The sequence below is a fragment of the Nycticebus coucang genome, chromosome 21, assembly GCF_027406575.1.
Source record: "Nycticebus coucang isolate mNycCou1 chromosome 21, mNycCou1.pri, whole genome shotgun sequence".
In the NCBI taxonomy this organism is placed as follows: Eukaryota; Metazoa; Chordata; class Mammalia; order Primates; family Lorisidae; genus Nycticebus; species Nycticebus coucang.
Window position 1 is genome coordinate 43,960,290 of NC_069800.1, and position 14,471 is coordinate 43,974,760.

The window sequence follows — 14,471 nt, forward strand, 5'->3', positions numbered from 1 at the left end:
GTCAGGTCAAGGCAGGAAATGGTTTTGTTTCAATTCACTGCAGCAATCCAGGCCCTTCATTAATTACAAAAATGCAAATAAAGCCTGGCTAACATGAAGTATAATGAATAGTCCAAATCAAAAGTGAAGACCAGGCTCAGCACCCGTAGCTCATTGAGTGGGGTGCCAGCCACATACACGGAGGCTGGCTGGTTTGAGCCTGGCCCAGGCCTGCCAAACAACAATGAGAACTCTAACCAATAAAAAAAAAAAAAAAAAAATTAGCCAGGCATTGTGGCGGGCTCCTGTAGTCCCAGCTACGTGGGAGGCTGAGGCAAGAGAATCGCTTATGCCCAAAGAGTTTGAGGTTGCTGTGAGCTGTGATGCCACGACACTCTACCCAGGCGACATAATGAGACTGTCTCAAAAAAAAAAAGTGAACAACAATATTCTGGCATTAGGTTGTTGTTGTTGTTGTTTTTTGGCATTCTACATAAAGAAAATGTATAGCTTGGTGAATTTTCACAAACCAAAAATACTTATGTATTCAGCTACAGATTATTACAGGTATTCCAGAAATCTCTCTCATTTTCTCCTCCAATGGAGGCTCAGTTTCTTTAATATTGACAAATTATGTGGTATATGTTTATGGGGTATAAAGTTATACTATGAGTTTTTAAATATATTACAGTAAAATTGATTTGGGGGGGGCAGTGTTTGGATTTGTGCATTGTAATACATGCAAACACGCACGTAATCACCACCACAGTCAGGATACCGAACATTTCCATCACCACCCAAATTTCCCAGGTGCTGTCCCCTTAGAATCATACCCTTTCCCAAACCCTAATTCCTGGGAATCACTGATCTGTTTTGTCTTTTAGAGAATGTCACTTAACTAGAATCATATCGTATATAACCTTTTGTGACTGGCTTCTTTCACTCAGCATAATGCCTCCTAGATTCATCTAAGTTGCTGGAGGGACGACTAGTTCATTCCTTTTATTGCTGAATAGTATTCCACTTTATAGATGTTTCCTAGTTTGTTTACCTGTTGAATCGACTTTTTTAATCTTACCACTCCAACTTCTAGCACTTCAGGATCTAGCACAAGCCTTATAAATGCCAGGTGCTCATTCCTTGCTGATTGGCTGCACGGGATTTAAAAGCCAGAGAGAAGGGGAATCACTGGGAACACTAACTAGAGAGAATTTACTGTGATTCTTGCTTCTCATGAAGCTTCACGTTAAGGAGGCTACTACACAGTTAGATGAGAGATGTTAAGATATAGAGGTAAAATAAATGGATTCACTTTTTCATCATTTAGACTGATAAGGATTAAAAACAAAAGTAATACTAATTTTGGACAGTTGCAAGCAACTAGCATTTAATATTATACATTTTGCTGGTGAGAGTATAAATAGGCTTATTATTGATGGGGCATAAATTTAATAGTACCTGTTAAAAGCCTAACAAAAGTGTATACCCTTTGATCCAGCAATGGCATGTCTGGGAATTTACCCTAGAGAAATCATCTGAGGGGTACACAAAAGCTCATATACAAGAATATTTGTCAAAGAACTATAACAACAACAACAACAACAAAAAAAAAAACTAGAAAGAAACTAAATAGCTAATAATGGCATGTTATGATATTCATTTCCTTATATATTATTTATTTGTTTTATTGTTCTTAGAACTAAATATCAAAGTTTTTATCCTGGTTGCCAAGGCCCAACATGGTCTATCTCCCTCTCTTCAGCCTCACCTGGTGCCACCCTTCCCTGCCACCACGATGATTTAGACATACTGGTCTTAAGTTCCTGAAATATGATGTTCTCCTTTCTACCACAAGGTTGTTAAACATACCTTTTCCTATTTCTGGAACACTAATTAACCCTAATTCTAACTTCTAATTTTTCCTATTCATTTCTCAGATCTAATCTTAAGGGTTACTTCCTTAGAGATGACTTCCCTTACCCCCAGGTTAAGATAAGTTCTTCTGGCCAGGCACGGTGGCCCACGCCTGTAATCCTAGCACTACGGGAGGCCGAGGCATGTGGATTGCCTGAGCTCACGGGTTCGATACTTGCCTGAGCAAGACTGAGAGCCTGTCTCTAAAAATAGTTGAGTGTTATGGTGGGTACGTGTAGTCCCAGCTACTCGGAGGCTAAGGCAAGAGAATTGCTTGAGCCCAAGAGTTCGAGGTTGCTGTGAGCTATGATGCCATAGCACTCTACAGAGGTTGACAAAGTGAGACTCTGTCTCAAAAAAAAAAAAAAAGATAAGTTCTTCTGTTACATGCTCTCATAGAATGCATGCATGAATGAATGATTCACCTAAACAGCGGGCTACTGTGCGGCTATTAAGTAAGTAGAATAATGTGGATCCATAGTTACTGACCTAGAAAATTTTTTCTCCCACCACATATGATGGTTTTTCCCTATAATAGACAAGGTAAAAAAAAGTCTAAAAATTTATAGACCAAATCATTAACCATAGTTATCTCAGAAGAGTAGGACTAAGAAGATTAATTTTTTTTTTTTTTGAGACATAGTCTCAGTATGTCACCTTTGGTAGAGTCCTGTGCTTCACAGCTCACAGCAACCTCAAACTCTTGGGCTTAAGCAATTCTCTTACCTCAGCTTCCCAAGTAGCTGGGACTACAGGTGCCTGCCACAACACCTGGATATTTTTGTTGTTGTTGCAGTTGTCATTGTTGTTTAGCAGGTGTGGGCTGGGTTCAAACCTGCCAGCCTGGGTGTATGTGGCTGGTGCCATAACTACTGTGCTACAGGTGCCAACCCTAACTTTTATTATGTTTTTCTTTGCTTTTATATGAATTTTACATATAATTTATAAATATATAAAATATATTTATTGCAAAAATAAAACATCATAAATATTATAAGCTATCATATAAAATTATATTATGAAGAAATAATATGTTTAATATATTTGTTAAAATGGAGGAATAAGCCAAAAAAATCATAAAGATTGCCTGTGCATACCTTTAGCTCACCATTAAAAACCTCCTGGATGGACTGGATCAGCCTCTCAGTGCTGGCCTCTTCGGGGGGCTCCTCCTGGGTCAGGGATTCCAAGCTACATGAGAGGGACTCCTGAGGGAGTGTAGGGATGTCAGAGAGGTCTGCATCTAACACCGAAAGAAAGACATTGGGTGATGCCTCAGTACTGTGTAAAGTGATACAGGGTAGACAAGTCCTGTTCTATCCTTTACTACACCATCTGCGACCTTGACCCTTCCCTTCTGCAAATCTGTTCTCTTAACTACAAATTCGGTGTTCTCTAAGGGCTCCCTAAGCTACAAAAACCTTTGGCGTTGAGCTGTAGCAGAATAATAAGAGCATGGACTTTTGATCTCAGTTTGAGATGAGCTGGAATCTTAGCTGTACCACTTTATTAGTTGTATGACCTTTACCCAGCTAGTTTGCCCCCTGGAACTGTAGTTTCATTGTAAGCATTAAATGAAGTAATATGTGCAAAGAACTGCTCCCAGTATCTGGAACATAGTGAACACTTACATGGTAAATATTATTCAAACTCAAAAGTCTGTGACTCTGTAGTGACAAGAGCTTAAAATATACAGGCATTCCCTGGGTTACAAACAAGATAGGTTCTGTAGGTTTCTGACAAAAAAAGTAACATAGGGAAGTTACTGGGGCAGCTGGGATTAAAGGAGCATGCTGCTCTGAGCACCCACATAACAGGAGGCAAGAGCACCTGTGCTCTGAACCACATCCGGGCATTCTATACAAAGTCATAGACAACCAGGGATGCTTCTGACCAGTCTCTGTAGAAGTCCCGACATAAGGACATATAATCTGACATATGGCAGATTAAGTTTTAAGTTAATATTTAGGCACCTAGTGCCAGAAGTTAGGATACAAAGGAACAGAAATTAAGACACAAGAGAACAAAATTAAAGCAGGTCCCACTTCCTTACACACAAAGATAGATACAGTTAGACAATTTATATAATGCCCTGAACATATAGTTTTCTTTGGCAACCTGCTTGGGTGCCCCTCTGTACACACTGTTCTCTCCTTTTCCTCTTCAATAAAGGCATTTCCCCAGTTGCCCTTAAATTTGCTCTTAATAAACTTTTGTTTCACTTGCCATCTCCGTTGGTCTGTGAATTTGTCAGTTCAACAATTCCAGTAACAGTTTTGTTCTTAAGTTGAATTTGTATGTAAGGTGGAACAGGTACATTTACACTTGACCTGTAATAACCTCTGTTTGTAAGTGCAAGCTGTATGTCAGTCAAATGTTTGTAACTTGAGGACTTACTGTAATAGTCTCTGGTCATAAATGTGAGTTGTCCGTAAGCCGGATGTTTATAACTCAGGGACTGCCTGTGGCAGAAGCCCCTTGCTGATCCTCTTCTCTTCCCCTGGACCAGGCCGCAGTGTGTGCTGGCAGTATCTGCTTCCCCACCTGGGACAGCACAGGCTCCACAGCCCATCCACCTAGGCTTGGACCTCGGCTCTGCCTCTTTCTAGTATACCTTGTGTGATCTTAGCTTCTCTGGGCCTGTTTCTTCATCCCCAGAATGGGGATAGTAATAGAACCATAGAATCTACTTACCTACTTACCTCAGTTGGCTGACACAGAGTTAGCACCAAGGAAGTGTCAGCAAATATTATTCCTTTGCTCCCTGAGTCACAATAACGACAGCAAGCATCATTTTTCTCTTTATTTATCTACTTCTTTTTTTTTTTTTTTTAAGAGACAGAGTCTCATTCTACTGCCCTTGGTAGAGTGCCGTGGCATCATCACAGCTCACAGCAACCTCCAACTCCTGGACTTAGGCAATTCTCTTGCCTCAGCCTCCCGAATAGCTGAGACTACACCCTACTCATTGAGCCACAGGCGCCGTCCATTATCTTTACTTCTTTATCTCTTCTACTTTCTTTCTTTTCTTTTATTATTAAATCATAGCTGTGTACATTAATGCAATCATGGGGCACCATACACTGGTTTTATACACAGTTTGACACATTTTCATCACACTGGTTGACAAAGCCTTCCTGGAGTTTTCTTAGTTATTGTGTTAAGACAATTATATTCTACATTTACTAAGTTTCACGTGTATCCTTGTAAGATGATTACATCTACTTTCTTTCTTTCATTTTTTTTTTCTGAGACAGTCTCACTATGTCACCCTCAGTAGAGTGCCATGGCATCACAGCTCACAGCAACCTCAAATTCTTGGGCTTAAGCGATTCTCCTGCCTCATCCTCCCAAGTAGCTGGGACTATAGGCACCCACCACAACACCTGGCTGTTTTTTGATTGTAGTTGTCATTGTTGTTTGGCAGGCTGGGTTCGAACCTGCCAGTTCCTGTGTATGTGGCTGGTGCCCTAGCCGCTGAGCTGCAGGCACCCAGCCCCTGTATCCCCTCTTTTGCTCATTTTAGCTAAGTGTTCTTCTAGTCACTAATAAACCTCTTTGTATCCACTCTTGTCCCTCTCCCCATCTCAGAGATTATACCTAGTTCCAATCGTCAATTTATCTACAAGTACACTGGGTTTGTTCTGTTCACTGCGCTATCTCCAGCAATTAGATTACACTTAGAGCACAGCAGGGATGCAGTAAGTATTTGCTGAATGAATGTATGGATGAATGGAATTCCTCAGGCACATAAGGTCTTACTGTCTCGTGCACTTACTCTTCCATCTCTCTGGAATGTTTGTCCCTCTACTCACATGGGATAATTTTTCATCCTGTGGCCTCCTTCGGGCTTAAATAGTACTGCCTCATACAGATGTTCTCTGATGTTCACTTTTAAGTAGGTTCTCATCTCCCTTATTTTTGGTCTCAGCCTCTTGTTTAATTCTTCCACAGTGCTTAGTATAACTTGTAGTTACTTTAGTTACTGTCTGTTTGCTTTCTTTTCTTTTCTGAGATAGAGTCTTGCTGTGTCACCCCCAATAGAGTGCTGGGGCATCATCATAGCTCTTTGTAACCTCAAACTCCTGGGCTCAAGTGATCCTATAGCCGCAGCTATCTCTTCCAGCTAATTTTTTCTATTTTTGGTAGAGATGGGGGTCTCACTTGTGCTCAGGCTGGTCTTGAACTCCTGGCCTCAATAGATCCTGCTATGACAGCCTGCCAGAGTATTAGGACTGCATGTGTGAGCCACTGTGCCTGGCCTGTTTACTTTGTTGGTTTCTCTTCTATATGATAATGTAACTTCTGTGAACATCATGGCAGGGACCATGTTGGCTATGTTCACTGATACATGCCCAGCACTTGCTTTTCAATACACATTTGCAGAATGAATCACAGTTATTCTACAGCTCAATCCAGACCCCACCTTCTGTATGAAGTCTTTCCCCTCTACACCAACCCAGGCCTCCCTTTCCTTTCTCAGAATAATACCACAAGCACACTGTCTCTTCTGCAGAGTCTGCAAGATTGTCTGTCTCAGGACCAAGCTCATTTTCTGTTTATCTAGACTAACATACATTATCCTGCCAGCTGTATTCCAAAATCTCAAAATCAGGTACCAATTTCATTGTCAAAATCTAGTCAAGGGCTGTTCACTCAGCAAGTACTCAATCAAGACCTCTTGGTTTGACTTAAAAAGGGATTTCCTCCCCCCCGCCCACCTTTTTTAGTCCTTTGCCCTTTCACCTGTAAGTTCAACGTTACTTGGGTCTTTTTTAATATCCTCTAAGTTGCTCAGCTGCAAATCCACACTTCCTGAATCATTGTCAGAAGCATATGGGATCACTACTTCTTCTTGACTGCATATCCTAGTAATGAAGAGGGGATTAGAAAAATTAGTTTTTCAGGACTGCTTCTGTCTTATCATTTAATTGACAGCCTAAATGTCACCTTCTCAAAGAGGCACTTATTTATCACCAATCTAGATTAAGTACTCCTCTCCACCTAGCCCCACAATTTATTTTTTTTCTCATAGTATTTAATCACCACCTACAACACCATCGTGTTCATTTGCATATGTTTCACTGTTTCCTATCAGACTGTAAATTCCATTAGAGAAGAAACCTTGTCTACATGGTCACAGTTGAGTTCTTAGCAGCTGGCATATTGTCAGCCTCAGGAGGAATGAATAGATAAGTGAGAAATATTATGCTGCTGTTAAAAACAGATTTTAGGTAGAACACCCTACCCAACCTCCCTCAATCACCCTTTCCCTCGCTTACGTTTTCTTTCTTCCACAGCACATAATACCTTTTACTATATCATTAATTTCTTTACGGTGTTCACTGTTTATCTTCTACTTCTTCCTGCCGACATGTAAGACCCATGAGAGCAAGGATCTCCGGCTACTTTGTTCATGAGTGTATCCCAAGTGCCTAGAACAGTATCTGGTGCATGGTAATGCTCAACAAATATAGGCAGAGTGAATGACAGTATATTTATATTTACTGAATGTTTAGCATAGAATAATGAATGAAAAAATAAGTTGCCAAATAGTGGATATAATACCACCCCACTTTTATTAAAATAATGGTGGTAAGTATGCATATATGTACACACACATACAAATGTTGGGATACCCGCAGAAAAACTTACAGAGTTCAAACCAAGTATCTGTGGAGTGGAATTGTTGAGAGAAAAATTTAGTTTTAAAATTTATTACATGAATTTTTTTTTAAATTTATTGTTGGGGATTCATTGAGGGTGCAAGAAACCAGGTTAAACTGATTGCATTTATTACATGAATTTTTTATATTGGCATGGATGTTAAATTTGACAAAGACATGGAGCAAATATAAATCTTAAAAATTGCAGTTGGCAGTGCAAATCGGTATAACCACTTTGGAAATAATTTGGAAATAATTATCTAGTAAACTTGAAGGTGTGCATACACTATGAGTCACTCTTCTACTCATATTCCTAATAATAGGAATATATTTCAGTGAAACTCTTATGCATGTATACCAGGAATATATATAAGAATCTTCACAGCAGTATTCATCATAGTAAAAAACTGGATACTTCAATGGCCTATCAACAGTAGAATAGAAAAACGGTGCCATCCAATGAGGTACTTACAGCCGTGAAAATGAATGAGTTCTAGCTATACACAACAAAACAGATAAATATCATAATGTTGAGAAGTCATGGGAAAAATGTAGCAAATTTCATTTACATAAAATTAAGAATTATGCAAATCTAAACAAATACTAGTTAGAGCTATGAACATACATGGTAAAACCATGAGGAAAAGCAGGGAAACAATATAATCTGCAGGATGGGTACTTCTCAGAGGGCAGAGAGAGGGGGGAATGGGGAGGACCAGGAGGACTTCAAAGTTATGGTTATGTTTTTTCTTTTTTTTTGTAGAGACAGAGTCTCACTTTATGGCCCTCGGTAGAGTGCCGTGGCCTCACACAGCTCACAGCAACCTCCAACTCCTGGGCTCAAGCGATTCTCTTGCCTCAGCCTCCCGAGTAGCTGGGACTACAGGCGCCCACCACAACGCCTGGCTATTTTTTGGTTGCAGTTCAGCCGGGGCCGGGTTTGAACCCACCACCCTCGGTATATGGGGCCGGCGCCTTACCAACTGAGCCACAAGCGCTGCCCATGGTTATGTTTTTTCTTAATTTTTCTTTTCTTTTTTTGGTAGAGATGGGATCTATGTTACTCAGGCTGCTCTCAAATTCCTGGCCTTAAGCAATCCTTTCCCCTTGGCCTCCCTTTCATTTTTGTTTTTTTTTTTTTTTGAGACAGTCTCACTTTGTTACCCTAGATAGAGTGCCATGGTGTCAGAGCTCACAGCAACCTCAAACTTTTGCATATTTCGAATGATCCCCTTGCTTTTAGCCTTTTGAGAAGCTGGGACTACAGGCACTTGCCACCATACCCAGCTAGTTTTTCTTTTTTTTTTGAGACTGAGTCTCATTATGTCGCCCTTGGTAGAATGCCGTGTGTCATAGCTCACAGCAATCTCCAACTCCTGGGTCAAGCATTCTCCTACCTCAGCCTCCCAGGTAGCTGGAACTACAGGTGCCGGCCACAACGCCTGACTATTTTCTTATTGGAGTTGTCATTCTTTAGCTGGCCCAGGCCAGGCTCAAACCCGCCAGCCTTGGTGCATGTGGCCGGTGCTGTAACTAGCACTGTGATCACTATGCTAAGGGTACCCAGCCTAATTTTTCTATTTTTAGTAGAGACCAGGTCTTGCTGTAGCTCAGGCTGGTTTAGATCTCTTGAGCTCAAGCAATCTACCTGCCTCAGCCTCCCAGAGTGCTGGGATTACAAGCATGAGCCACCGCACCCGGCCTTTGTTTTTTCTTTAATGTGATGGAGGATGCAGAATTTCACTTTATCAGTACTCTTTTCTTCCTTACGCGTGTTTTGTAAATATTTCTTTTAGCAGGTCAACATGAAATAAAACAATTTTGGGAAAAAATACAAACCAGTAAAGTTTGTTCTTTTTCCTGTGTGCATATATTTAATAAAAAAGAAAAAACAAGGCTGTTGCCTATAGTCTCAGGTTCTTGGGAGGCTGAGACAGGAGGATCACTTAAACCCAGGAATTTGAGGTTGCTGTGAGCTAGGCTGACACCATGGCTCTTTAGCCTCGGCAACAGAGTGAGATCCTATCTCAAAAAAGCAAACAGGTTAATTAAAAATAAGCAAGTGAACCCTTGAATTATTGGGTTGTATAATAGGTTGCATAACTGCTTTAAAAAAAAATTTTTTTTTTATTTTTTCAGACAGAGTCTTACTATGTTGCCCTCAATAGAGTGCTGTGGTGTCACAGCTCACAGCAACCTCCAACTCTTGGGCTTAAGTGATTCTCTTGCCCCAGCCTCCCAAGTAGCTGGGACTACAGAAGCCCACCACAATGCCTGGCTATTTTTATTTATTTATTTTAGAGACAAAGTCTCACTAAGTCACCCTCAGTAGAGTGCAGTGGTGTCACAGGTCATAGCAACCTCAAACTCTTGGGCTGAAGTGATTCTCTTGCCTCAGACTCCCAAGTAGCTGGGACTACAGAAGCCCGGCACCAGCTATATTTTTGTTGTAGTTGTCATTGTTGTTTTGCAGGCCTGGGTCAGGTTTGAACCCGCCAGCCCCGGTGTATGTGGCTGGTGCCCTAAACACTGAGCTATGGGGTGCCAAGCCCATAACTGCTTTTTCAAGAAGCTGCCAATCAATCTGTTTCCAAAATGGTTGTACCACTTTATATTTCCACCAACAGTATATGAGAGTTCCAGTTGCTTGACACCCTTGCTAACATGTTATTGTTGGTTTTTTTTTTTTTAAATAGAAAAACATTCTAGAGAACGTGTAATGGTATCTCACTACGGTTTAATTTGCAATGTTGACCATCTTTTCATGTGTTTATTTCCTATTCATCTATTTTCTTTGAGGAAGTGTCTATTTAAATATGTTTCCAATATTTTCACTGGACTGTTTGTAATGGTATTCTGGTAAATGTTTGATAACAGGTTCTCTAAATGTAGTTTGTAAGTGAATGCTAATTGACATTTTCTTTTGCATCAATGAATAAGATGTAATTGAAACAACAAAGACAAATTGAAACTTCAGGAGTGACTTTTCTGAATTGGGTAATAGTTTTCAAATACTAGAAGAGTATTTCCTTAAATGTTTGTGCTGTTCATAATGTAAAGACACAGATGTGACATACTTTTAAGTTCTATTAACATTTTCTCCATTACTAAGTTTAAACAATCAACTGAACATTAAATCAAGATCCAGCTCAGTATTGACTGATCCCATAGTGTCCAAAATCAAGCTGCTAATACTACTTTGGGAAGAGATGTGCAAGAGCATACCACCAAATAATATTTCTACCAGTTACAATAGATATAAGCAACAACAAAAGCACACATAATGTAAAATATGGTAAATTATTAGGAAAGGATGAGTTTTCTTTTCAGTATTTATTTGATTGTTTAGTTGATACAATTTCTAAATAGTTATAATTAACCCATTTGCAGAATTTATGAAAATTCAACAAAATTCAACTCTCTCAAAACAGTATGAGATGGCTCCAGCACTTCCATCTTCTTCATTTTATTACTGAGTTGGAAGAGTTTTTTTGTATTCTAGATCAGCACAGCCCAATAACTTTCTGTGATAATGTAGATGTTCTATAATTTTGAGATGTCCAGGGGAAAAAGAGAGAACCCAGTCATACCTGGCATGGGACCTTACCCAGAGTCATAGCTCAGGGAGCACAGTGAGGAGGTGGTGAGCTAGATACAGTATATCCGGAGTGGTGGAAATCTGATGAATTAGGAGCACAGTGAGGAGGTGGTGAGCTGGATACAGTGATCTGGAGGGGTGGAAATCTGATGAATTAGGCAAGTGATTACAACTGACTGGGATCAGCTGGCCCCCCGCGGAGGTCCAGGATGGCAGGAAGCCTTTCCAGAGTTTTTAGTTGTTGGGAGAAGCTGCACTTTGAGTGGAAAGCTTAGAGGAGAAGGTGGACTCAAACAGTATACACCAACCAGATTTGAATGGTGGTTGGAGCAGATTTGTCATAGGTTTGTTGGCTGGTGAAGCAGCCATACTAAGAAAGTCTCAGTGGCCAGAGAGCTACCACTGTGGGAAGGTCATGAGAAAGTCTTAGCAAGGGGCAAAAGCACAGCCATCTTAATTCCACCTGCTGGGATCAGAACTTCACTCTTGGGACAGGCTGAGGGACTCCCACACCTCATGGGAACTGGAGTCAGGGGACACTGTGAGTCCTGCCTCTTCAGGATTCTTGAGAGCTTTACAATCTCAACCTGGCAGGGTCTGAATGCTGAGGAAACAATCAGGCTATTACTGAAGGCAACTAAGTTTGGAATGAGGACCATAGACGTTACTGGCTGTGCTCGCTGTCTCCAAAAAACCCACAGTGCTACCTGGTGTCCTGGTGACATACTGCAACATACTGTCATCAAGAACAAGGACATCGGGGCGGCGCCTGTGGCTCAGTCGGTAAGGCGCTGGCCCCATATACCGAGGGTGGCGGGTTCAAACCCGGCCCCGGCCAAACTGCAACCAAAAAATAGCCAGGCATTGTGGCGGGCGCCTGTAGTCCCAGCTACTTGGGAGGCTGAGGCAAGAGAATCGCTTAAGCCCAGGAGTTGGAGGTTGCTGTGAGCCGTGTGAGGCCACAGCACTCTACCGAGGGCCATAAAGTGAGACTCTGTCTCTACAAAAGAAAAAGAACAAGGACATCTGTTTATTTGGCCATGAGGAAGAGTTTGACTTTGCTCAGGCTGAGACCACTTTAAGACCTGAGTTCTGACAAGGTAATTTGAAGCAAAGGAGGCAGTAAGAAGGAAGAAGGAGGACAAAGAGGTGAACACGAAGAAGGAACACATGAGGAAGAACCAACAGAAAAACTGGGCAACATGAAAAACCAAGACAGAGAACTCCCCCAAGGGACCATGAGACAGCTACTGCAAAAGACTCCACCTATAGAGAATTAATGGACTTGACAGAAAGATTGCCTGAGCTCACAGGTTCAAGACCAGCCTGATCAAGAGTGAGACCCCGCCTCTAAAAGTAGCTGGGCATTGTGGTGTGTACCTGTAGTCCCAACTACTCAGAAGGCTGGGGCAAGAGAATTGCTTGAACCCAAGAGTTTGAGGTTGCTGTGAGCTATGACGTCAAGGCACTCTATCAAGGGTGACAAAGTGAGACTCTGTCTCAGTAAAAAACAAAACAAAACAAACAAACAAACAAACAAAAAAACACCTCAGAGCTGGAGGATAAAGTTTTTGAGTTAACCTAACTAAAAAGGCAGAAAAGAAGAGAAAGAAAGCAGAATAGTGCTTAGAGAACTATGAGACTCCATGAAGCATTCAAATATACAAATAATAGGGATTCCTGAAGGGGAAGAAGATTGTCCCCAAAGACTAGAAGCCCTACTGAAGACCATCATACATGAAAACTTCCCAAGTTCTACTAAAGACCCTGACACACTCCTTTCAGATGGATATTAAACCCTGGGTCATTTCAACTCAAACAGAGCCTCTCCAAGACACATTGTAATGAACTTTTCCAAAGTCAAGATGAAAGAAAAACTTCTACAAGCAGCAGCAGTAAGCGCCAGCTGACCTATACAGGCAGAGTCATTAGGATGACAGCAGACTTTTCAACTGAAACCTTCTACGTCAGAAGAGCATGGTCATTCACCTTCAACATTTTTTTTTTTTGAGACAGAGTCTCACTTTGTCGCCCTGGGTACAGTGCCGTGTCATCATAGCTCACAGCAACCTCAAGCTCTTGGGCTCAGTGATTCTCTTGCCTCAGCCTCCCAAGTAGCCAGGACTACAGGAGCCCGCCACAACACCCAGCTATTTTTAGAGATGAGGTCTCCCTCCTGCTCAGACTGGTCTCAAACCTGTGAGCTCAGGCCATCCACTTGCCTCGGCCTCCCAGAGTGCTAGGTGTGAGCCACTGTGCCCAGCCTAACATTCTTAAACGAAACAATTTTCAGCATTCTGTACCTTGCTAAATTGGGCTTCAAAATTGATGGAGGCATCAAATATTTTGCAGATATACAAGCACAGAGGAAATTCGCCACAACAAGACCAGCTCTACAGGAAATACTTAGATCTAGTCTCAACACTAAATACCACAATGGACCACCAGCAAAGTAAACACCCATAACCTAAAGGTCAAAACTTAGCTTTCACAATGGCACAAAGGATAAAACTAAACAATGGACGTTCATAAAATAAGATGAATACAACTCTACCACACTTATCAATTTTCTCAATAAATGTCAATGGACTGAATCCACCAGTGAAGAGGCACAGGATGGCTGATTGGATAAAAAAAGCACAAGCCATCCATATACTGTCTCCGGGAGACACATCTAGCCGTGAAGGACAAATCAAGACTTGGGGTTAAGGGATGGAAAACAGTACTTCAAGCAACTGGAAATCAGAAGGAAGGAGGGGTTGTAATCTTATTTTCAGATACAAGTGGACTTAAAGCAACTAAAGTTAAGAAAGACAAAGACGGACACTTTATACTGGTCAAAGGAACAATACAACAAGAAGACATTTCAATTTTAAATATTTATGCACCCAATACAAATGCTCTCAGATTTATGAAACATCTTGATGAGTCTGAGCAATACGACATCCCATAACACCGTAATAGTCAGGGACTTTAACACCCCTCTGACAGAACTGGACAGATCCTCTAAATGAAAACTAAACAAGGATACAAAGGACTTAAATGTGACCCTAGAACAAATGGGATGAATAGACATATACAGAACACTCCACCCCAAAGCTAAAGTAGACACATTTTTCTCTTCACCAGATAGTACATACTCCAAAATAGGCCACATCCTAGGATGCAAATCAAACCTCAGCAAAATTAAAAGAATAGAAATTGTACTTTGTATCTTCTCACACCACTAGGCAATAAAGGTGGAACTCAACTCCAACAAAACATTTATCCCTACACAAAGACCTGGAAATTAAACAACCTTATGCTGAATGATA

At 41.1% G+C, this 14,471-nt stretch overlaps 1 protein-coding gene across 1 annotated transcript in view; it reads right to left on the bottom strand.

Annotated features, from left to right (window-relative positions):
* MROH8 (maestro heat like repeat family member 8) overlaps nt 1-14,471 on the bottom strand; it is an 84,662-nt gene that overhangs the window by 59,775 nt on the left and 10,416 nt on the right. The window contains exons 2-3 of the mRNA XM_053574868.1: nt 6,640-6,761; nt 2,991-3,136 (exon numbers count right to left, since the gene is read on the bottom strand). Of these exons, the coding sequence (XP_053430843.1) occupies nt 2,991-3,136; nt 6,640-6,761 (268 nt within the window). The remainder of the gene's footprint in view (nt 1-2,990; nt 3,137-6,639; nt 6,762-14,471) is intronic.